This window comes from Contarinia nasturtii, unplaced genomic scaffold, assembly GCF_009176525.2.
Source record: "Contarinia nasturtii isolate CC-2019 unplaced genomic scaffold, AAFC_CNas_1.1 Cnas_scaffold_630, whole genome shotgun sequence".
NCBI lineage: Eukaryota > Metazoa > Arthropoda > Insecta > Diptera > Cecidomyiidae > Contarinia > Contarinia nasturtii.
The window spans coordinates 3,718,823-3,744,404 of record NW_022197981.1 but is presented as its reverse complement, the minus strand read 5'-3'; the positions used below and the strand labels follow the sequence as shown (position 1 = coordinate 3,744,404).

General features: G+C 34.7%; 1 protein-coding gene across 1 annotated transcript in view; it reads left to right on the top strand.

Annotated features, from left to right (window-relative positions):
• Window positions 1–24,270, top strand: part of LOC116340057 (protein O-mannosyl-transferase Tmtc3) — a 45,106-nt gene extending 20,836 nt beyond the window's left edge. The window contains exons 4-12 of the mRNA XM_031766236.1: window positions 3,462–3,543; window positions 8,774–8,879; window positions 10,015–10,130; window positions 12,666–12,847; window positions 14,961–15,216; window positions 16,637–17,395; window positions 18,273–18,459; window positions 18,740–19,020; window positions 21,082–24,270. Of these exons, the coding sequence (XP_031622096.1) occupies window positions 3,462–3,543; window positions 8,774–8,879; window positions 10,015–10,130; window positions 12,666–12,847; window positions 14,961–15,216; window positions 16,637–17,395; window positions 18,273–18,459; window positions 18,740–19,020; window positions 21,082–21,798 (2,686 nt within the window). The 3' untranslated portion in view covers window positions 21,799–24,270. The remainder of the gene's footprint in view (window positions 1–3,461; window positions 3,544–8,773; window positions 8,880–10,014; window positions 10,131–12,665; window positions 12,848–14,960; window positions 15,217–16,636; window positions 17,396–18,272; window positions 18,460–18,739; window positions 19,021–21,081) is intronic.
• The last annotated feature ends 1,312 nt before the right edge of the window (window positions 24,271–25,582 follow it).

The following is a 25,582-nucleotide window of genomic DNA, read 5'->3' as shown; positions in this document are numbered from 1 at the left end:
TAAGCCATAGATTAAGCACTGCAAAAATGATAAATTTGTTGAAACTATTGTAACTACGAGTTTTCAGATTGTATGACATTATGTAAATATTTTGGGTCAAAAGATATTCACAAACAAAAATTGTAAAACAACTCAACATGGAAAACTGTCTATACATTTCTTTTTGAACTGATTGATTTTGCTATTAACATAAAATTCGAAACATCCTTTAAATGTTTATTTCCATATGTTGTGACTTTTTCGGTTGTGTTTTTCTTCTGTTTTCTTTATCTTTGTTGTTTTTTTTTTATTCAGTACGATGTCGTTTTTAGTTGCCACTTCAATTCGACGGATGTTGTCCTCTATTATAAAATGTATTTCTAAAGCCTGGGAATCCGTCGAAAAATCCAAGAGCAGAAGAAAGTTTGATTAATACGTTTGTGTTTTAAATAAATCAATATGTTGTTGGTTGTGACATGGTTCAATCTCCACATATCTAATTTACGCGCTCATTCCCACTCTCTCCTTCTGTATGTGTCGCACATTTACTTTTACTCGTTTCTCGATTGAATACGAAAACTTTTTTAAAGGGTTGGCAGTACCTCAGACATAAACATTAGAGAAGTGTGCTTGATTGCCACTTGACTTGGAAAATCCGTTATAAACATAGTTATGTATTCAAGCCGTGAAATGTTATCGAAATTGTGTATACGACCGAATACATGTCATCGAGCCACACCGTAATTGAATTCAAAACTGAAATTCGTGCATTTTTTTCTCTCCTTTTTTTATCTCATTTTATTTCGATGATATTGAATAAACTTCAATACAATCAATATCATTTTTAGTCATTTCAAAATCACTCGAAAACTTTCTTGTTTGATTTCAAGCACTTGACCGAATCACAAAATGTTCACAATGACACAACTATTATTTGGTTTAAAATCAGCTCATCAACAATTGTGAACCTTACTATTTTTTTTTATTAAAAATTGAAAACAAAAAAAAAAACATTTATCAAAACTTCTTGTAATTTGAGTAAGATTAATTTGAGGAACGAAAAAAATGAATCGGTTGTCCGTTTTGATTCGAAGAATTCACAATGTTCACAAAGTATAAAATTGTACCCAAGCAAATGTCCGAACAGTAAGTGTGCGTGTGTATATGTCATTTATAAATAGTGTTTGAATTCAACTGAACGCGTGAAACCGTGAGTATTTGTCACTTTATAAGCCATCAGTTCTCGGTATCATTGAAGTGGAAAAATTATTCCAAACATGTGCTTCATGCTTGTGATTTCCTCGTTGTTGACGATGCCATTTCTCTCTCTGTGTCTCCATTTGTTCACTTATTATTGTATGATAAAGTGAATTCAAGCGGAAAATTTTTGTTGTTGGAAAATTGTACCATGAGTATGCATAAATACAGACCGTTTAAAAAAAGGTTTGTGTTGTTTTTTTCTCTCGTTGATTTTCTATTCCGCTCAACTCATCACATTATCTTTTTTGCTATGGAAATGTGGAAAAATGAACATTTTTTTGGTTTTCCACTTATTGAGCGCTTCAAGTGAACAATATAGAGCAGTTCAACCCTATTCCATCTATGTGATCTTCATCGTTCAAAACAAAAGAATGAAAAAGAATAAAAAAAGGCGAAGAGAGAAAAACAAAAAAATACAATTTTTTTACGCAACTTCGATCGTCCTACGTAATATAAAATCGAACGATGATTATTGTTTTTTTATGTATTATTATTGCTGTCATCATGAATTCCGCATATTTCACATTTTGCTTCCGGAATATTGGTACATAACAGAGAAAATAGATATCAAACAACCATCCTTGCCTTTCTGCGACAACAACAATAACCAACAAGAAAATGTTTTCGTTTTTTTTTGTTGTACGAAATGCAAAAGAGAACATCTATCGTAGTAACCATTGTTAAAATCTACTGTACATAAATTTCTATATCGCTACCAACACTTGAACACCGTTGAACATACAGAGAGCGGGTGGGTGTTGGCATCTCTTTTTCTTTTGAACACACAATTTCGTTTGGTCTGCATCTGTCGGTGCGACCTCTCAATGTGGCATTATGCACATTAATAAGCACAAAAGAAAAGACATAACAGAAAGAATCGTTTCGCATCGTCGAAGAAGAATATATGTATTTCATTCATATAAATCGTGTGAGTGCCATGATTATGACTTATATTATTATAGATGTTATTATTGGTGTTGGCAATGTTAGTTGGGACATCATCGACAGTCGAATGGTGTATGGTGTGAGGAAGATTTTGTATGCGATCGCATCATTTGTGCTGTGCTCGTTCACTATCGCATTCTTTCTTTCGGTCTGTCAGCTTGACACCGGCGTCACGCGATTTATTGATGCTTGTGCCATTAATACTGATGCGATAGCAAAAACGAAAAAAAAAATGTTGAATGTTCACATACATGCGAGGACAAAGATACAGGCATCGGTCTTGCTATTATGCAAACACATGAAATTGGTACAATTTCGAATAATTTATGCCGTGCATTTGTTCGACAATCAAGCGAAACGAACCACCCATGTATACTCGAATTCAATGAGATCTAGCCATATACTAACCTATTCTCTGTACCAGTGCCACTTTTATGACGAAGGATGGAAATTTGAAAACAAAAAATCAATCGAATAAAATGAAATCATATTCGCTGAATTGCGACATAATAATGCAAAAGTTTATCTATCTCGTTTTTATGTAAAACAAAGAAAAGAACAAAACAAAAAGTTGAAATGGAATCTTACGTATGTTGGTGAAACACAAACATATCACGTTTGTGATCTCATATCATGCGAAATTCATTCTTCTGCGTCCGTTGCAGTCATAAATACAAAGCGACGTACGTTCGAGGTAACGATGTGCCGCATAAGTGTGTATATGAAAAGTGCGCTAAAAACATTGTTAAACGATGGTGATAGAAGGAACACGCGCGAATAATAATCATTTTACCACCTTAATAAGAATTTCTTACGAGACGTTAGTTCCGACCATTCCCTGCAGCGACATCCGCAATTCATTCATGTTAATTCACGTATACATAGAGCGAACGACAGAGAGGTATATTGTATCGCACGGTGTACGAGTCCAAGTGAGTGTCAATTCACATGAAACTCACAAATGCAATAAATATTCAATCTAGCTTGTTGTTATGGCGGTGATTTGCATAAACGTAATTTTCGCTTTCTCTTTCTTTCTCTCTGTCTCGGCCGAGAGCTTTCTTCGTTTCCTGTTTGGCGCTGATGACATCCTACATTCCGTTAATGTTGATTTTTTCTTGTTTTATTTTTCCTTGAATTTTTGTAGACATTTTTTTATTGGTGCATTATCAACATTTATTTCATGTTCAAATAGTCCGTTTCTTTGTCGTTGAATTCAATTCAGTGCATCATGTCGTTACTAATTCAAAAACGTTTGTTTTCTCTTTTCTCTTTAGAATGTGTACTATATTTTTCAGTGACGTAACTAGCTTTGTAGCTGCCCTATTGTTTGCTGTACATCCGATACACATAGAAGCGGTAAGTTGTGCCTTCACTCATTCTTTTTTTATATATATTAAATTTTCCTCTTTTGTAGCGATTCTTCTTAAAAGAGAATACGATCATTTTAAGGTACAGCAAATTTGTTCGAATTTGAAAAGGGTATATATATACTTTTGAAAGAGTATCTGATTGCTTGAAAATGTCGCCGTTGAATGATTGGTGACATAGAAATTACTCTTTTTTACCGAAAGTAACAGAAAAGACATATCAAACTTGTACACATTTCATTTAGCTGACACTGAAAATGTGTGCCACTTGCTTAAGTATTTCAATGATTTCTCGTTGGTTTGTGTGTGTGTGTCGCAAAATGTTAATTCGAATGAGTTTGTGGATGTGTGTGTGTGTTATTGTTGTTGTGGTAATGGTGTGAATAGCAATAAAGAGTGCCATGCGACGTACAACAACTACGATAAATGTTTGAGCGGTGCGGTTCATTAAAATTACATCTCGTGATTGATTGATTGATTACGAGACATTTCACTTTTTTGCGTCATTTTCACTTCATTTTGCTCCCACACAGACTCTTCCTCTCCCTCTCTCGTGCCCAAATTCAATGTTGAAGTCTAATTTGATTTGCATGGAAGTTCATTTAAAGAATTGAGGGTATGTGTGTACTCGAGCGAGCTTCTTTTTCCTGCCATCAAATTTAAACATTTCCGTGTTTACTATATGTGTATACCATATATCTCTATATGTAGGGATTTTTTTTAAATGCTCTCCGAGAGGTTTTCTGTTGACGAACGCATAAAATATTGTTAAGTATTGTGGCACAGTGAAAAATGATGTCGATCATTGCAAATGTTTGAAAGATTGACTAAAAGCCACGCCACGCTAAAAACTCTCTCAAAGAGAGAAAAAGAAGAAGGTATCATTTGAACTGTGACTGTAATCATTTTTCAGTCGCGCTTCATGTAATGCATTTGCGAAAAATGTTTCCCGCTTTTTGATCGATATTAATCCAGATTGCACACAATTTATTATCTGCAAACTTTGCGTTTTATTTCCATTTCAACGCGTTTTTCTTTTCGATACTTTACTGTGTCTACTTGATTCTTTTACACTTTAATTTCATCGGTTGAGCTTAACATTGATGGAGGTTTTCTTTCCTTTTCGCTATTTCTATTTGTTTTTTTTTCTTCTTTTTTATTATTATTTCATAGGATGTGTTGAATTGAAACTCCAAAAGTCCATATATTTCGTACGCATGATAAATTGCGACATTTCGGCGACACGGTGCTACTTTCACGAACAACATCATACTTTTCTTTATCCACCCCCTCTGCACCCAAACATAGGATCGAATCATGTTGGTAACGATAAATCCATCGTTTCATTTCTTTTTGCTATTCGATGCAAACACACATACAGACACAACACCGAGGGACGAGGGAAAATAAGTGTGGAGAGAGTGAAAAAGAAAGTATCTTGCAAAGTTTTTAACAAAGGCAAAACGAAAAGCGAACAAAAAATTCAAGAGATAGAAATCTCCAAACACTCCCTTTCACTAGAAATATTGCAGTAGATTTGAATTGAAAGCGGAATAAAACCTTAATTTTACTTCAATTTACGATTTATCTAAGCTCACATGCATTTCAAACTGTTTCAATGTTCACGTTCTCGACTCGGCGTTTGATACGCCGTTTTTTTTAAATTATGCCGCTGTTGATGTTGTTTTCTTCTTTCGCCGGAATCTTTTATGCTTGCAAAACCAAAACAGATATGCACAGTATAGACGTAACGCAGCCAGAATTTACGGCATCTTTTTGGTAAAATCGATGTGCGGCGCCCTTTTACACCAGAAAGAAAAGAATTGTGAGCATTACCACTGAAAAAAAAAAACGATTTTAGCACATATACGATATATTCGGAGTCATATGTGTGTACGTACGTATGCCGTCTAGCATGTGCAGTGTAGAACATATCAGATTTACAAACTTCAACCTTTCACATCAGACGAACATAACTTCCTACGAGTGAATCCATGGATTGCAGTTTTTCTTTGCACTCACTTTTGGTCTCTTTCTCTCTCTCTCTCTCTCTCTCTCTCTCTCTCTCTCTCACTCTCAATCTCTGGTTGTATTGTTATTTTCACATTTTGCCAACGAAGGACTTTTCGTTTCTCGATTTGCTTCGTATTTCCCAGTTATTCTGGGAAATGTGTACGTGCTTGTGTTCGCTTCTTCATTTTATTTTCGATTTATTCTCTTCTGTTTAATTTGTTTGTTATAAAAATTCGGGGATATGAAAAGAGAAATGAACAAGTGTGTGTGTGTGTAAGTGTATGTGTTGCGCGAATCTCAGCTCGGTCGCTTGCACATTTCCCATTTCTTGCTTCACCATAAGAATATGGACTATGATTTATTCCAGTTGTTTTTGAAGTAATTCGATGCGTGAACACTTCGCAAACATTTACAGACACACGCTGCTACGGATTACAGTCATACATAGTATAATAGAGCTTGTTGTATATGAACGATAACACACCGAAAACAAAAACGGAGAAAAAAAAAAACGAATAAAAAAGCGCGCAATTTAACAATGATGACTACGAAGACAACAACAAAAAACTAAATAAATGAAAGAATCTTGCAATGGAAACCTACAAAACAAATAACAGATGATTATGTGTAAACGTAAACTCTCTCTAGATACATAAATTTGGCTGAATTCTTTCTTGTTCGCTGGAAATAATATATAGTAAATTGCGCTCAAAGAATTTGCTTAGCACATACACACACACACACACACACACATTTTGCTCATGAAAAACTACATTGTGCGACGATGGTTAAGTGAATGCGCCGAGACTCAGCCATTTACACAAAATTTTCGGTTATAATTTAAATTGTAATGGGCTACACAATAAAGAGAAAATGAATGCATGCAATGGAAGATGAAAAGAGGAAGTGTGCAAGTCGAAGTTTGTTGGAATTTTGATTTAGCCATCGCAACACGCTTGGAGAGAGCAAAAGGAGAAAGAAATAAAATGGAATATTTTGTAGCCGTTCGCATTTGGTTTTACGCCCACGAGACACACTTGCACCGTTTGATATCCACATTTTCAGTACACAATAAGAGCTGAAAGACCGTATGGCATGTGCAATATCGTTGGCCAAAGTTTTGTTTTATTGATGAAGTGAAAAATAGAGTTGGGGATAAAGCAAAAGCACCCGTACAACCATTAAGCGAACACAACGTAACGGTGGCAAATAGCAACAATTGAATTTTTTACCGCAATAATTCAATTCGATGAAATGAAAATTTGAAACTTGCTATGAAAATGGTGTGTTGAAGGTAATTTAGATTTATTTCAACGAAAGCACTGCATGTTAACTAAAACAAAATTTTCGACGAAGCGACTGAGAATGAGTAAATTTATAAGTAAAAAAAAAAAATGAACAGGAACGACCAAAATTATTTCACGCCAGATGATCATTCCAGCAATGGAATAACAGACACAAACGGCGAGCTTAGTGGTGGATATTCCGACAATTATTTCAGAAAAATGAATTATCTTTTACTTCAGACCTTCACAATAAAAATGTTGCCACTTCATGTCTTTCTGTGCTCTTGCTATCTCTCAGACCTTCTCTCGGCCACTAAACATTAGTGTTCATATTCTTGTGTTTTGGCGTCTGAATCGCGTACAAAGCGTTGTATGTATCGCTTCAAAAATATTGTTTCTTTTCTATTTTCTTGAGCACTAGAATTTGCCATTGTTTACACACTGTCAACTTAAATTTGAATAATAAAAGCCATTTCCGTGCACAATTTTGGCGCATTCGTACATAAACCATTTGACAGAATAAATCTCGGTTCGTTATCTTTAAGAGAATGTGAAAATAAAGTTTTTTTGCCGAATATTTCAAATGCCACTTTCTACAGCCATCTTCTCTGTCTATCTACCCTTTTCTCGCCAACTCGCTCCTTACATGCTCAGTATGCTCATGGTTTTTTTATCTGAACTTTCATTTAACATCATAGTTTTCCTTTATTATCTTCCGTTCGTGCATATTTTGAATACAATATTTTCCGTTTAGTTCTTCTTTGGTCGCGGAGTGCGCATTTAGTATACAGAGAGAGAGGATGGGGGTGAAAAATGAGGGAAATACAACCGACGAAAAAAGTACTAAACAAAACTGTTGAAGTTGTGGCAACAAAAAAACGACGTAATAAGTATAAAGAAAATATACAAAGCGTGTGTATATAACATATACATATAGATATATCGAATGAAATGGAAATGAGCATGCATTCTACTGTTATGACTGGAAATTTACATGGTTTGAGAAAGTGCAATCTATATGGAAGGAAAGAAAAATTTGTCAATAAGCTCGTGAAAAATGACAAAGAAAGTCGTCGTAGAAAATGAGAAAGAGAAAAATGCGACCGAAAAAAAAACAAAATTCCGAAAAACAACGAACATGGCACAAAATAAATAGCGAAAGTTCATTCTATGTTTTTTTTCTCTATCTCTCATTTTGAGAAATCAATTCAATGCCGCATTGGGCTTAATCACGTCTGGAAGGCGTAAAATGATGACAAATACGTTTTCGTTTTTCTCTCTAATGGATTTATTTCCAAATTTAGCTAAGTATCTTCTGACGATATTCGATAAAAGCGGAATCATCGGCCGCCCTGATATCGGTGACTCTGTATTGTGGTATTTTTTTTATCATTGCATTGGCACGCTAGTATGCAATATTGTCTGATGAGCGCAAATGTTTACGACGATGATTAGAATTATAGCTAAAAGTGTCACATAATTCGTTTCGACCGTTCGACTAAAAAATGCTGAAAAACAACAGAAAATAATAAAAATTCTTGATGCTTGAGAAAACGTTGGCAATGAAAACATATGGAATCTAGCGCACATTGCTTTTAAAGCATCATTTCGCATGACCATTTTTCATTTTGTCAGTGTTAAAATGTGCGATGCTTTTTCATGTGTGACAATGCATTTGGTGTTTGGATTTCATTTTCTATTCTCTGAGCTTCTCTCCTTTTCTTATATTCTTCGTGTTTGGTTCAATTTGTTCAACTCGTTGAGTATGTGTGTAGTTGGTCAAAAGTGTCACACATTCTGTTGGTGTTTAATTTAACAATATACAATGCTGTAACAAATCCTTAAAAAAAATAGATCGCGCGTGTGTATTCAGTGAAGTTTATATAATCTATCTCTTTTTATTCGTTTCATATTCAACAGGTAACAGGTGTTGTTGGCCGAGCTGAAACATTGTCGTCCGTATTTTTTCTACTTGCGTTTATATTTTACGTAAAATCAACACTAGAGAAAAAGAGCAAGCTAACCGGTGAGTATATAAGTGCTATATAACAATTTAATTCACGTCCATTGCTCGTGCACACACACATTTTCTACCATCCGCTCTAAATTGTAGAATGATTTTCTCTTTTACCTAGCACCTTTATTCTTAAACTTCTCTCAGTCTTCTTTCTACCATTTCCTTTTTCCCCCCGCAAACATTCGCATTTTTTTAATGATATCGTACGGGATTCGTGTTGACACAAGACCTCGCAGGGCAGCGCCACAAACCAAAACGACGGTAACGTCTTAAAGTTCTGACATCGTTTTAAACATTAGCTCTTGTTACCGCTCCACACTGTTTGCTGATAATTGATATTGAGCACGCCAATGTGTTGAGAGTTAACCGTTTAGTTGTACTTATTGACAATGAATGGTTTGCGGTGTTACTTTATGGGAATTTACATGTAGGTATATATAGACGCAAATACCGTACGATACGCATTAAGTGCTAAGGGTATGTTTTCTGTTTTATTTATCTTCGTTGCATTTATTTTCTCTCTCAGCTTCAATGTTTTTCTTGGCTAAGAGTGGTCGCTATTGACCATGGTAGCCGTACGAAGAAAGTGTGATTACGAAAGCAACGAAAACAGAAGTATCTTTAGCTAACTTTCATGCATTTTTTATTCGACTTTTAAAAAAAAGGAATCTATATTCAGTGCTTATTTCATTGCTGGTACGCGGCGGTCGTCGTCAAACTTCTTCGAACTTTAATCCAAGGGAGAGTGAGAGAAATAAAAAGCCGTAAAAGAATGCGATCGACAAATAATGATTTTAAGCTTTTCAACTCCAACTCATTCCGATTCCCCCGCAGTGTGTGCTATATTGTGTCCATGTGGCATTTTAGATTTATTTGCAAACCTCTTGCTCCTTCCATTTTCATTGAAATCCCATAGTGTGTGTGTCTTTTTTTGTTTTGCTTTGTTGCCTTTTTCTCATTTCAGACTCTGCATTCTATTCGCACTTGATTGTAACGATGATTTCTTTTTTCTTTCCTTTTTATTTTCTAATCTACTTTTATTATATACACAACACGCACATAAAATAACAAAAAAATACATCATTTCTTCTACCTGGACCGTTTCCATCGTCGCATATCAATTGTGTTGTGGTTTTCTTTACAGGATGGAAATATTTGGCAATTTCAATGATTTCGGTAGCAACGGCAATGCTGTGCAAAGAACAGGGGATTACAGTCACGGCTATTTGTGCTGTTTATGAAATATTTGTTATACAAAAGGTAAGACACTTTTTTTTCTTCCCTTCGTTTTATTCCTTTATATATATAAGTATATTCGTTCTAACTTTATTCGAACTATACGAGTGCCAAAGTCGTAATAAATAAGCACAAAAAAGTCGTAATACTAAAGCCTTTCTACAATCGCATGCTCTTATCTCCAATGAATGATATAAAAAAAAACTGTAAAAAAGAAAATGCGTTGGCCAAAAAATAGCAGTCCATGCACTTGTGCACATTTGCCCATATTGTGTATGTATATGTGCATGGTGCTGACGTCTTGCATTATTCGTGCTCCGAAATAGAAAAGTTTGTTGAAAGTTTTCACAGCAGGAGCACTTAGTCGATGTCTGTCTCTGTGTGTTTGTTCGGTTTTTTTTTTCGATCGGGGATAAGATCATAAAATCTCGATTCGAGCACAAAGAAATGGTAAAGTGCTGAAAATAGAAGAGTCGAAGAGATAGAGAGTGAGAAAAAAAGCAACGAACTGTGAAAAAGAAAAACGACCAAGTGTACGCGGCTTGGGCTTTGATTGAATACGGTACAATGTAGAGAGAATTACTGGATTTCCACGTTCACTTAATTTATTCACGCTCATGTGCTGAAATTAAATGCAAAGTTTTAGATAAGAATGAAGTTCAAAAAAGGAAGAAGAAAAAAAAACATTTTAAGACAAAAGCCATTGCAAAAGAAAGCAGTGTGCAGTGTTTTTTTGTTCTCTTTTACTTTTGTTGCCCTTTAAAAAATGATGGTGATGGTTTCGACTGTAGATTCTCTCATTTCTACTAGTAATGAGCGAGTCAAACAAACCAAAATTTCCCAGTGGAAATTGTGGAAAATACCAGCCACTTTAGATTCAAGTGTTATTATAAAGTATATAGCAAAACCACCAATAAACTAACTGTGCGCATCACACCAAACAAATGTGAATGGCGCGCACATTTTTCGGGCGTTCGCCTGTCACAAAAAACTTTGCTTTTAAACCCGAAACCATTTATGCCAACGTCCAATACCAAAATATGTGTGGATTCATTATTACTACTTCGTAAAAACATACTCGGCTGGTATGTGTGTATGCCTGCTGTTTTTCACTCTCTCTATCTCTGTTTCTCTAGCATCACATATCCATTTCTCTTGCTAATTTACTTCGGTCATACACTATACTCTACTACATTTGAATGTGTGTGGTTTTATGTTTTCAAATAGATAGATAACTAATTCATCGTCTCTTTCCCTCTCTGGAACCGTCCATTTATCCGCTACGTTTCTGCATTTGCAGCTGGAAAAAGTTTTTCTGAAATGCTTTTTATTTTGGCATTGTCATGCGTCCGAATTTGTACATGTTTCAGAGAGTTTGTAATCCTGGTCACTTTTCCCAATTGTGGCCAGATTGTGTCAGACAAAAATCATTGCATTTTCAGTCGACATGTACAGAAATCCGGTTTGTTGTTGAACTTATCCGAAAAACAATACATCGAAATGTGAATGAAATCGATTCATTCAAACTATTTAATAATTTTTTTTAGATCGTTCGTTGAATTGGCATTTTCTTTCTTTCTCTCTTTCTCACTAAATGCAATCCGATGAAATGCGAATAATATTAATTGTTCACATTTAAGTTTTAGATAGCAAATTATTTATTGAGTACCTTTAAACTAATTGAATTTTTTTTAATTCGTTTCAAATCAGGATGAGTTTCATTTTACCCAAAATTGATCACAGAAACATTCATTTAACTTGTTCAAGTTGGGAAAACCGAACTTTTAGATGCAAACACACTCACACACACACCAAAAAAAGAACAGGACTCTCGAGAGAAAGTTTGGAGAATTGTTTTTCATTTGTATTCAATATGGATAGGTGAAATACAGTCTATCCTCGATATTTGGCAGTGCTGATATTCACAAGAAAATTGATGTTCATTTTTCGATGACATCCAAGTGATATTTTCACTAATTACAAAGTGGCCAATGTTCGATGATTTGGAATCTTCATTTATTTAATTTTCATTAATCGTATAATCATTGCATTTCAAGTAGATAGGCATATCTATTTGATGCAATAAACAAAACTTTGTTTGAAACAATTTCACTGTATGTTCTTTGTCGCTTAAAATTATTGTTGTTAGTTTTCGAAGAATCGAAATGTTGATATATCGTGTATTCAGTTGAAAAAGAGACAATTTTCGACCTCCTAATGGAAAATAAATGAAGATATGGCCATTAAATAAAGTTTCTTTTTTCGACCAGCGCAAAACTATTCATTAAATTAGTTCTCTAAACAAGAATTTTCGTCATTTTTTGGTTTAATTTGTTTATTTGTTATTAACATTTTCTCTTCTATTCGTCTATCTTTTTATTTATGCTTACTTAAATGCTGTGTTTATCAACCATTGTTCCACCAACATTAATTTGTCCACCTGCATCGTTGCCGCAACCATCACTCGGATATCACATTTTTGCCGGTAAATTACGCTTACATTTTTGGCTGAACAACAACAACAACAAAAACGATTATGATGACGACACGTACATGTAGATCTCAATTCGAAATATTGTGCATTGTCTGCGTTGCATTGTGAGTGGAAAAAGTTTTATATTGCCATCTGGTACTTGGACATCGGATACGAAGAAGCGCTTATGCATTCTATTCCTAACGACGATGGGACTGTTATTTGCACGTTTTAAAGTAATGGGTTCACAGCTACCAGTCTTCACAAGGTATGTAATAATGTTATAATTATACCGATTTTTGTTTTTCATTTAAAGCTCATATCATGATATCCATTTGGAAGAGAGTTTCATGAAAAACGTACTCAACAAATTTCAGTGGTTTTGAGAGAAAGTCCATGGAGAGCATACTATCTATATGCTTGGTCTCAATTTCTATTGTACTTTCTTTCACTCACCACTAAAAACTATGAGTATTCAGTGGGGAGAACTTGATTGGTAAATTGCTGTAAAAGTTATATTTCTAAACTTGTTGTTGACACCATGTGAATATCACATTTTACAACATGTAACCAAACTAAATACACATCCTGATGAACGACTTAAGTTCCGTAAACCAAAACCAAATTTAAATAATTTGACAAACATTTTTCTTTATGCTCGTTCACCTTTGGCACCGCATATTTTCTGTGCCATCCTCACTTTTTTACTCGCTCTCTATTTTTTGCATAAATTAAAAAGTTCTTTTTCTTCGGCACAATTTTGCAAGAGTGTAAGAATCATTAAAGAAAATTTGTTGAAATTCAAATGAACAAAGTGTATGGAGGTATCAGTGATTAAATTCAGCATTCGGCAGCTTTCAATTCATTTGGAATAATTTTTGTCACAATTAGTTGAGAGCAATCCAAAAGAAGCATTTCAAATCTGATTCCAAACGCTCTAGTTGCTGCAATGATTGCCTTTTCCATCTAATTATGTAATAATGTCAGTTCGAATCCAATTTGCAAGTGTGTGTCATCGTAAATCTACAAGCTTTTTGCAGATTAAGTAGTCACATCTACTAAATTCCATTAGCCACCGTATTCCATGCACATTTCAATTTTTATCTCTATTTTTCTGTTTCCGTTCCACTTCAATAACGGCGAACCCTAGACAAAAACAAGAACATTGGGCAAAGATGAAGAGAACAGGAGCCGAAAGTGAAAAAAAAAGAGAGACAAAAATGAAAAATGTATTGTATTTCAAAAAAAGGATTGCTCGAAAATGAATTAAAGCGGTCGTGAATGTTGCCAGTGAAATGAATTGCGTTTGCAAAGAAACCGTCCGTTGGATACGTATAAATGACATTTTTGTGAAATGTAGACGTCCGACAAGTTGCAATAGAGAAAGAGAGAGACCAAATAAATCGAAACTTAAACTGTGTGTGTGTGTGTTGTTGCTTGACATATACGTACTGAGAAATACGAAACGATGCATTGCAGCTATAGTGCAAATGCACGAAAATGGAGACAGGAAGCAACTCATAATGTCAAAAGAATAACTTTTGAGCTCATGAATACAACATTTTGCTACGATTTTTGGGTCGAGCGACAAAACCAGAGCGAAAAAGAGAAAAGTAAGCAGAAGCAAAAATATTTATTCGTGCCCTTTTCAGCGAGAATGAATTTTGCTCCAGAGAATACAAACGTTTTCATAGAAAAATCGAAATTTTATTTACGATTTTTGAAACTTACTGCGCTCAAATCAGATGTGTGTGTGTCTGTGTGAGAGAGAGAGCGCACGACCGTAAGCTAAGCACGAAAACTTTTTCACAGTCAAATCGTTGTGATTATCTTTCACACTTGGCTTTTGTGAGTGTATGTTTGTGTGTGTGTGTGATTACTTCCACTGCGAGGATCCTTTTCCTAGCTTATACTCGTATTACACTTTCTTTCATAATTTGGTGCTATGTTCGCATTTACACATGCGAAGAAGGATGGTAAAAGGGCCGAAAGCTCAGAAAGATTAAAAAAAAAACACGGAAAAATAAAATAGAACCATCGAAAAGAAAGAAAAAAGAATTTCTTGATTTTTTTTTTCTTCAACTGCGATCGAATGTGATGACGATAATTTATGTGCACGATTTTGAGGCGAACTTTGGTTCCATTGTGTGTCAGGGGAATATATACATTTGTTCTTTTGCAAATCGTTTTTCATTATGTCATGTCAAAAGTCTGGCAACGAGTTCAGCATTGAACATTTCGCTTTTTATGTGAAATCACTGATTTTACTCAATTTTTCGCTCTCTTCATCTGCACTCATTATTGTGTGGTTTGTAAGTTCTACGCTATAATGCTAACACATTTTTTCTGTTTTTTTTTCTTCTATTTTTAACGGTATATAGATTTGATAATCCAGCATCAGTGGCACCTAGTCCAACGCGTCAATTAACCTACAATTATTTAACATCGGTGAATTTCTGGCTGCTGTTGTTCCCATGCGATTTATGCTGTGATTGGACAATGGGAACAGTGCCTTTGGTTGAAACATTTTTCGATACACGCAATTTGACCACACTTGCAACATACACATTGCTAATCGCTTTACTATGGGTTGCATTTACCACAGATAATCAACAGAGATCGGCAGCTATTTTCATGGTAAGTATTTCGTTTTCTTTTTATATTCACATATATGTGTTGTTCTTCATCTCAATTTCGATATAATTTGAAATAGAAGAGAGAAAAAAATAAATCAAATTCAACGTCTGGGCTATCTATCTCTTCTCGACGCACGGATATGACTTTTCAAAAGTTGCCAACAAATATCTTGAGCTAGCAGTTATGTCGTCAATTTTGCGAAATGGTCACTTGAATCAACATTTCATTCCGTTCTGTGTCGTTGCGTTTATCCTTTTTCGCTTGTTTTAGTATTATGTCATTTTTCATTCTATTTTTATACCGAAAAGTGCTCTGGCATTTATGCTATTGCTGCTGCTGCTACTGCTGCTATACTTCGTATGCATCTCAAAAGTAAACGACCATTTCGATGGAACAATAATTATATTTGCTAAAGATATGTAATACATATGAATCGTTGCGGCGAAACAGTAGCTCTTATTTTTCTCCAAATAATACTGCAACATGAAGTTTTTTTCACACGGTTTATTTGTTGTAATACAACAAAAAAACTATTCATAAAAAACTTTATGTTGCAGAATTATTTGGAGAAAAATAAGAGCTACTCTTTCGCCGCAACGATTCATATAGAAGTCAAACGAAATTTTCACGTAATACACAATTCATTTCTCTCAACAATTCATTCTTCTTTCTATCTCACTACGTTTTTTGGGTTTCGTTGATGTCAGTATGACAATTTCCATGTCCCGCTTTGGGAGCGACATATTCTGCTTGGAATTGCGTTGCGCTACACAACGCGGTTTGACACCACCGAATGCATTTGAGATTTCTTTGCATACCGAGATCATTCAGTACGAGACAAACGAAAAACGAAACAACGACGATGTGGCACAAGTTTGTGCATCCGTCCAGACTTTGTTTTTTCACATTGCCCATTGATCCAAAATTCGAAATAAAACAACTTATCATTTTAAACTCGACATTTGTTTCCCCTTTTGCGACAAGCTCTTCTTCTTCAGTTTGTTTTTCGGATTTTTTTTATCCATATATATATATATTTATCGTGATTGTTGCACTTTTATATATTGCCATTTCGTTTCCAATTTGTATCGTTTTGTGTATGTGCGTGTATGTTTGCTTCGTTCTACTAGTTTGCCCATTTCCATTTGTGCATCTAATTTCATCCGGGGCCATGATATACCGAAGCAAACCAAGCTAAAACGAAAAACAAACAAATATACAAATAGACAGACAGTCGCACGGGAAAAAAAGCATGAAAAAAGGCGAAACGAGTGGCATTTGAATCAATATTTAAATGTCAAATAAATCTAAATCGAAACGTACTCATTCGGAATCCGTTGATTTCGGTTGTTCTTTTTGCATTTTTTTTCACTCTTTTTCTGTCTCTGTTTTTTTTTTTTTTTTTTTTGTATTTCAATAGGGTACAGCATTTATGGTGATACCATTCATACCAGCATCGAATTTATTTTTTCCCGTTGGTTTTGTGATTGCCGAACGTGTGCTGTATATGCCATCGATGGGTTTTTGCATCCTGATCGCGTACGGTTTTCATGTGCTACATGAACAACATCATCAAAATCGAAAGTTGATCTGGTTATTTATGTGCATCTTGATTGGATCGCATGCCATTAAAACATATCATCGTAATTGGGATTGGAAGACTGAGTATACGATATTTATGTCTGGTTTGCGTGTCAATCAACGCAATGCAAAATTATTTAATAATGTTGGTCATGCGCTCGAAGGTGATGGCAACTATGCCGATGCGTTAAAATATTTTTTGGCCGCTGTACAAGTGCAACCGGATGATGTTGGTGCGCATATTAATGTTGGCCGCACCTTTAATCATTTAAAACAATTTCAACAAGCTGAAGAGGCATTTTTACGTGCCAAATCATTGCTACCGAAAGCAAAACCAGGCGAAACGTATCAAGCACGCATCGCACCAAATCATTTACACGTGTTTTTGAATCTTGCCAATTTAATATCGAAAAATCATACACGACTCGAAGAAGCTGATTTATTATATCGACAAGCGATTAGCATGCGATCGGATTACACACAAGCGTACATAAATCGCGGCGATATTCTGATCAAATTGAATCGAACCAAAGACGCACAAGAAGTGTACGAACGAGCGCTACTATATGATAGCACTAATCCGGATATTTATTATAATGTAAGTATTCGCTCAAACATTAACACAAACCATGCTCCTTTTTGCTCTTTATCTGAAACCCACTTTCACTTTGTATATGCTCTCGTATGTATATGCCGTGAGTGCACTCGATCCCGGACACCCATTTTAAAATATCTCGTTCGAATGATAGCAAGCGCATAAGAGCGAGTGTAAACATTGCCATTTTCACTTAAATACATGTGCTCGTGCATTATGTCTCCATACATTATGTATGAAATGTGTATGTGTTATGCGTACAAATGAGCCAATGAAAATTTGCTCACACAACGAAATATTGCGCCAACGAAAAATATACTTTCATTATAACACAGACTCTCAATACACCCCCAAAAAACCCAAACCACTTGCATACATCTATTCCATTTTTCCTATTGAACACTTGTGTTCAACTCTTCTTTTTTTCGTTCCGCTCGTTTACATAAAGCAACTAAATCTTAGAATGTCGTAGGCAGAGTGTGTGTGTGTGATATACCAAAAGGCAACGATGTAAAACAGTGAAAAAGAAAGCGAAAAAAGGAGAGAATTACACCAGAGAACATTTTAAAAGCGGTTTAATGGCGCGCATCATTTAAAGTCGATGAACACTTAGGTATTTTAACATTCACAAAAATGACATCGCAACGAGATAAAATGAATTATTGCATCATATCAAATATTCATTAAAATATCAGCCATTTATCTTGTTCCCAAACCAATTTGCCGCCTTCTAACGACGCGTCACCAATTTACTTCAGATTACTAAATGCGCTTTATTCTTGAACTCCATTTTCTCAAAATGACGCCTTCTTTGTCGCCGTCTTCATCGTTGTCTCTTCGTGTATTTTATTATAATTCCGTATTTTATTTCATGTTACAGCTGGGCGTTGTTTTACTGGAACAAGGGAAAGCCTCACAAGCACTTGCCTATTTGGATAAAGCATTAGAAATCGACCCAGAACATGGTCAAGCACTACTCAACTCAGCAATTTTACTACAAGAATTTGGCCGACCTGAACTTCGCTCGATTGCACGAGAACGTTTACTGAAACTACTTGTAATGGATGGTGAGTACAATGAATTTCTACATATTTGCTCATTTGATACTATGTTTAAGGGTGTACAGATTTTTAAATTTTGTTTAAAAATTAAAATGCATATATATGTCCCAACCAAAAAAAAGCGTACAGCATAAGCATTAGTTAATCTCAAAGGTAAATATATATATTTTCAATGTTTTTTTGTTGTTCTCTTTCAATTCGGTATGCGCATATCTATTTGCTTATGCATCGCAACGTAATAACACAATTCGAATAAAAAAAAATATGCGCGATTCCACACGAATAGACAAAAACGAGCGTGTACATTTTAATATGGGTATGCTGGCAATGGATGATAAAAACATTGAAGAAGCAGAGAATTGGTTCCGGCGTGCTGTTCATTTGAAACACGATTTCCGGAGCGCGCTATTCAATTTGGCCTTGCTTTTGGCCGACGATCAACGACCACTCGAAGCCGCCTCATTTCTCAACCAACTCGTCAAATACCATCCGGATCACACAAAAGGCTTAATTCTGCTGGGGGACATCTATATAAACCATGTCAAAGACTTGGACGCCGCCGAAAATGTAATTATAAACATAATGAAATAGTTTTTCTCTGTTGTTTTTGAATGCTGTGTTTTTTTTTCTCGCTGTGTTATCTCTTACAAAATTATTCTTTCGTCCGTTATTCTTCTTTTCTTCTACAGTTATTATTATTGTTATTGTTAGGCAATGGTAGTTGTTTTCTTTTTCACATCAAATCTTTTTTTGTTCGTGGTTTTTCATCGGTCTTTAATTTATTAATGTAAAGTTTTTGCACAGTTTCTTTGTTTCCATTTGGAGTACGGGCGTTGCGTTTTTATTTTCGCTTTCTATAACGTTCATCTCGGCGCTCGACTAAAACTTTAATTTCTGCGAGTTGTCTTTGTGGCTTAAATATACGCTGACAAATGAAAAACTCACACAAACACCAAATGCGAGAAAAAAAGGGATGAGCTTGTGTGTTAAGATGTATGTGAGCTCGCGCATAGGCTTTGTATTTTCATTTGGTTGACTCGTTGACTTGGCTTGATTTTGGCTTAGCTCGCGAATAATTTTGATGTGTCTCATAAAAATAAACAAGATAAATTCAACGTCCAAAATCCAAACAACGTTTCACTCTTGTTCCATCTCTCTCTTCAAAAAATGCCAAGCCAAATAATTTATTTATTTTTCGTTTTGTACGGCTACTTTGGTTGAAAGCGATATATTTTCAACCAGATTTATACGCAGTGGCATGACAATGATGATGATGAAAAGAGGCAGCAACCATAAGCGGGAGCAAAATGTTCATCGTGAATGAAGTAGATAGAGAGAGACGCGTTCACGTTAATACAAGCAATGGTTTCAACCATGGATTCAACCGAACGTCAAGCGAATGCAGCGTAATGAATAAATAGAAAATTGTGATAAAAGAAAATGAATTCATTAAACAGTTTTAATTGAATTAGTTGCTAGCTGAATAGCTTGAAATAAACGCAAACATAACACACAGCCAAAGCGTCGAGCGAAAGAACGCACCAAACACAATGTATACACACAGTGGTCAAAAAAATCTGTACAGTGGATATATTTTGTTTCGTTGCGCTGAATATCCACAAGAAACTCTTCGTTTCATTCAATTTGTATGTGGCCCTCGTTTTTTTGTAATTCTTTGTTTCAATTTTGATAAAGAGTTTTTACTTCGTTTTTAGCTTTTTACCATTTTCTTGCTATACCTTCCCCGCCTCTCATTTTTTCGAACGTGTGCAAAGTGATACGAAGCACTTTTGAATGTTAAATGGCTGAATAGATGAATTGCATATGGGATTTTGGTATGCCAACGATGACTTTCATAGTTCATACTTCATTTTATTTATTTATATTTTTGCCACGTCACGAACAATACAGAAGAATGTGAAATGATTGAATGTTAGCTGACAAAAAAAACGACACTTTGCAAAGTTAAATCCGTGCATGTCATTTCGTGAAAATCTGTATAATTATGCCCATTCCTTTGTTTGGTTCACATCATTATTTCTATTCCGAACTGGACAATGGTGGAGAAGGGAGTAAAAATGACTTCATATCGCATTTTATTTCTCCATTGTAGCATGTATTCAAACGATTATTATTCGTTCCAATTATATTTACTCTTCATAGAAAGTTTTTTATTTATCCGCAAGGTGTGAGTGTATTTATATAGAATAGTAGTGAGTGAAAATTGCCCTTGCACAACTATACTTCACGCCATATCCATTTGTAATAATAAATTGTAATATGGCAATAAATTCAGTGGAAATCCGGTTTTATTTTTTATTTTATTTTTAAATCCTCAGCCAAGACACCTAATACCATATCGTCCAGGGTGCATGTTATATTATTTCTTTATTCGTTTTTTTTCAAAAGACTTAACCAAAGCTACGGTTTTATTTTTAACTATGAATCACACAAAGTAAACTAATCCCGATAACATTTTGTTTTCTCTTTTCTCTTCTTTTTTCGCCGTCTGTCCTTTTATTTTGCACATCGATTACGCGTACACCCCGACCGATTGAATTTAACCCGACACAAACTTCTTCGAATGAATTTACGAACGTACAAACTGAATGGAACCAACAACAACAGTGTTATAAACGCATTTTACAAATCGATCCGTTAAACATTCAAGGATTGCATAATTTATGTGTCGTTTATGTGGAACGTGGAAAATTAACGCAGGCACTTGATTGTCTACAGCACGCCCATAAATTGGCACCACAAGAGGATTACATATTGAAACATTTGAAAATCGTTCAACAACGTTTGGCTAATTTAAAACAGGCACCGGGATTGCATCATCAAAAGACGATTGCCTTTGCAAAATACGATCCAAAGGATTTTGGTGGTGTGGCTACTGATAACGGTTTTATGGGCGGTAATAGTGGTAGTACAGGTGATGGTGTGGGTAATCAACACGATGCAATCATGATGCCAACAAAAAGTTCCGAGACGACGACAACGACAACAGCAACAACATCCAGTGGTAGTAACAGTAATGGAAACAGTGACACAGAAGCATTGAAGCAACGACAAATACAAAAACCAATACAAAATTCTGATACGAATGCACCTAGTGGAACGCATGGAAAAGTTTCGGCAACATCGAGTCGAACGCGAATCTCTAGCGAAAATCAAAAATTGCCTGATGACAGTACAACAATTTCATTGGATGCAAAACATCTTATAAATAAAAACGACCAGAAAATTAATAAAAATCAACGATATCGAAAACAATTCGTTCCAGATAATTCACTACCCATGTTTGTTCACGATATGGATGATCCATCATCAGGTACGTCATAGTATCAAAAATTGTTTTTATTGAAATTGAACATGAAATGAACGACCGATAAAAAAAACAAACAAACAAACAAAATGTATACATAAACAATGTGCACGTGAACACTGAACGCAAACCGATGTAACCATAGAAGGGGATGTAGAGTGTCAGCGAAAAATACTCATTTTAATGAGGAAAATTGGTGAAAATCAGTGGAGAATACTTTTATTAAATATGAAACAAGAGAACGAGAGATATATTGAGCATTGTAGCAGAGCAAAAAAGAGGGAAAAGGTGATATGTTTGTACATGTATTGTTGTATATGTTATATGTTTGTATACGCAGCTAATTAAAACACATAGATGCTCTCTATGTGTGTGTGAATCTGATTCTAGAGCGTCAAATGAAAAATCATTCATTAAACTAGTAAATTAAATTGGATGCTGAAAATGCCAACCATTCGTGCGAAAATGGCAAATAAAAAAAATAAAAAAAATCATTATTTATATATGACAGATAGACAAAATTAATCGATATTTCTTTTTTTACATCAAACCGTTTGTTTCTTAACATTTCAAAATCTCGAAAGTTTTATTTGTTATAAACTAACGGTTAGAAAAAAAAACAAACGGGGTTGACATTAAATTTATTTTTAGTGAAACAAACAACAGAAACTCTTAAACAAAACTGTTTCTATAAATGAAAGAGGGAAATCGTTACAAACACATACATACACTCATAAACAAAATCGAATGTTATTTCAGTTTATTTTGTATATTTTGTACGAAATCTAAATTTAGTTTAACCAATAATAATGAAAAGTGAGGTAGCTGGAGAGTTGGTATGTACGTTCAATAAATGACCATATACACAAAATATGTGGATGTCGCGAGCGCAATCACTGTAAGCCAAAGAGTGTGAGAGCGTGTATTTTGTGAAATGGCACACAAAATATTTTTTGTTTGTTTGAAATGATACAGACAAAACCACTCTGCACAGTCACGTACACACATAGGCATACCCACACATCGACTCATGTGGGATTACAAAAAAAATGTACGGTACCAAAACTGAGAAAACATTTATCAATTAAAATGCACTGAATACAAGCATTGAGCTTAACTATTCGAAACCCAACGGCTCACCAGCCTATGGAAACGCGTTTTTATGCTAGATGCAAAGCTAGACGAATCTCGCTGACACACCTACCGCCATCTCCAACCCCCCAAAAAAACCAACTAATAAACAGAGAAAAAAAAAGAAAAAAATATTTTTATAAATTATGTGAATAAAAAAAAACCAAATAAACAAAAATCAGACTGGAGTGAGTCGTAGATGTGGTTATGTATGCATTTATTGTCAATGCTTGTGTAACAGTTGCGCACGAGAGAAAATAAACAAGCAGACAAACAACCCAACACTTACTGAAATGCATATGACACGATAGTTTACAGCGATAAGCTCTAATAATAAGCACACACACATACAAAATATTTTTATTTGTCTATAAATATTGAATACGAACGTTTTTATTATCATTTTATATCTGCATACTATGCCCTCCCCCCCAACCTCCAAATTCATATTCGTTTACAATTTGTGTCTCTGTCATTTTTACTGTTTAATTTTGTAAATGTGAACTCCCTTTGTAATGTGTTGTCTGGCTTTTTTGGCATACGAAAAGAAAATCGTAAAAAAAATCTTAGATAAAAGTTTATTAAATACAAAAACAAACCCACTTAACAACAAGACACACACATTCATTGAAGAAATATATATATATATCAAATATAAATGTTTGAAGCGTTTATTTTAAGACGGTGTGTGTGACACCGCTGAAAAGTCGTTGAAATGCTTCGCAATAAAAAAAAATGATATGTCTACACGTACATTAATTATTAATTTGTAATAAATGAAATTGTGAGAATTATGAGAGAATGAAAGTAATTGCACTAAATCTTATTTTCAAGAGGATGTCAAAAACGAAAATGGATTAAACACAAAAAAAGTATGCATATATTTAACAGGAAATATGATTATATATTACTACGATAATAATAACAATTATTATTATATGTCTTAATGTAATTGTAATGTGATGAAAGCTTTAAAAGACTGTTTTCTGTAATTAAATTAAACAACAACAAAATATGAAGAGAAATTTAAAGAAAATAAAAACAAAAACAAAAATTAATCGAATTCGAGTGAAAATGACCCCCCAAAATACAAATATGATGGTGTTTAAGTTAGGAGCGAGACACACTAAAAAAGAAAATACAAATGTATGGATAAGAAAAAATCCACAAATAGACACAGGAACTGGAACACACACAACAACAACAACTATAATGATATGATAAGTTCAAGAAAAAAAGAAACGAATTATATGGATCGGATCAATAGCCGAATCCGATCAAATTCAAATCCGATGTCATGAAAAAACCAACAATTCTCGAAAAATAAAATGTAAAATAAAATGCCCGAATACCAGATATTTTCATTGATTTTCATTTATTTATTCAGATTTCAGGTCGTAATTTAGGTAAGTACGCAGGAAGAGTCAATTTTATCTGTGTCAATTGGAATTGCTTCACATGAATAGAAAAAAGCGCAATTGTTTTTTTTATAAATCAAATTACCTCTCGTATCTTTGTAACCATTTCTTCTTTTTGAATATTTCATTCGCCACACTATTATGAATAATTGAAGACGAGAAAATATTTTCAAATCAACAGTTAAGCTTCACATATTAAATAGTTTTTTTACGAACATATAATGGTTTGGTGACAGCCATGATTCCATGCTTGAGTTTTTTGTTAGATTTTTTTTCTGTCTCATTTCAATTGTGAATGAAATCGAAATAAGTCGAAAAATAAATCGATTTGTTTCACCAAAATCCCTGGCCGAACGTTTTTCGACTGAAAGAAGCTCTTAAGTGGCAAAATTGTGAAAAAATAAAATAAAACGCATTTGTACCAACACTTGCCACTATCAAATTATGTTTTTGATTGAGCGATCGCAGGCGGAAGACAGTAAAAATCGTGCATAATCTGTGACAAATGTTTTTTTTTTTTAACTTTCGTTTACTTGCTTATTGATTGTTGGTTGGCTGGCTTCTTCACTAAAGCATGTTCACTTGCTTTTCCGTTCATTTTCAAACATGCATTGTATTGAGTCACGTAGATTGGATATGTATTAAGTATATTTGCGTCCGGATTGAAATGCATTTGTGTGTGCAACGTCGTCGTCGTCACCGCCATCACAATCTCCATCATCGCAACGACAAAACTTTTAATTTTCTCTCAGCGTGTGCATGGTGTTTTTTATTTCGTTGTCGTTACCGTGCGATTTTCAATTTGATTCAATGATGTTGCTGAGCTTCACATCGATTAAACTATATGTATTCATGAATTCAACATCCAAATCGTTTGAATATTCTGTCGTGTAGCTCTGGCATGTTTTTCCACTCGTTTTGGTCCCCCGCCATTCGCGTTCATTCCTGTCTTTGATGGTGTTGCCGCCGATCTGCATACTGCTCTGAACATGTATACATTGCCAGTGCATTGTTTTTATTGGGAATGGCTAATTGAATTGACATAACAGCGCGCATGTAAATTTTTTTACTTATTACGTGTTTTTAAGGCGAACACCCGGAATGATGAAGCATCCATGTAATGCAATTGCTATAGCTGAAATCAACTTGCATGAGATAAAATTCTTCGTTTTCGCAGATAGAACCACTACCATTCGCCATCACCATTGTCAGCCGATCGTTCTTTTCAGTTCGTTCGCTTGAATCACTCGAT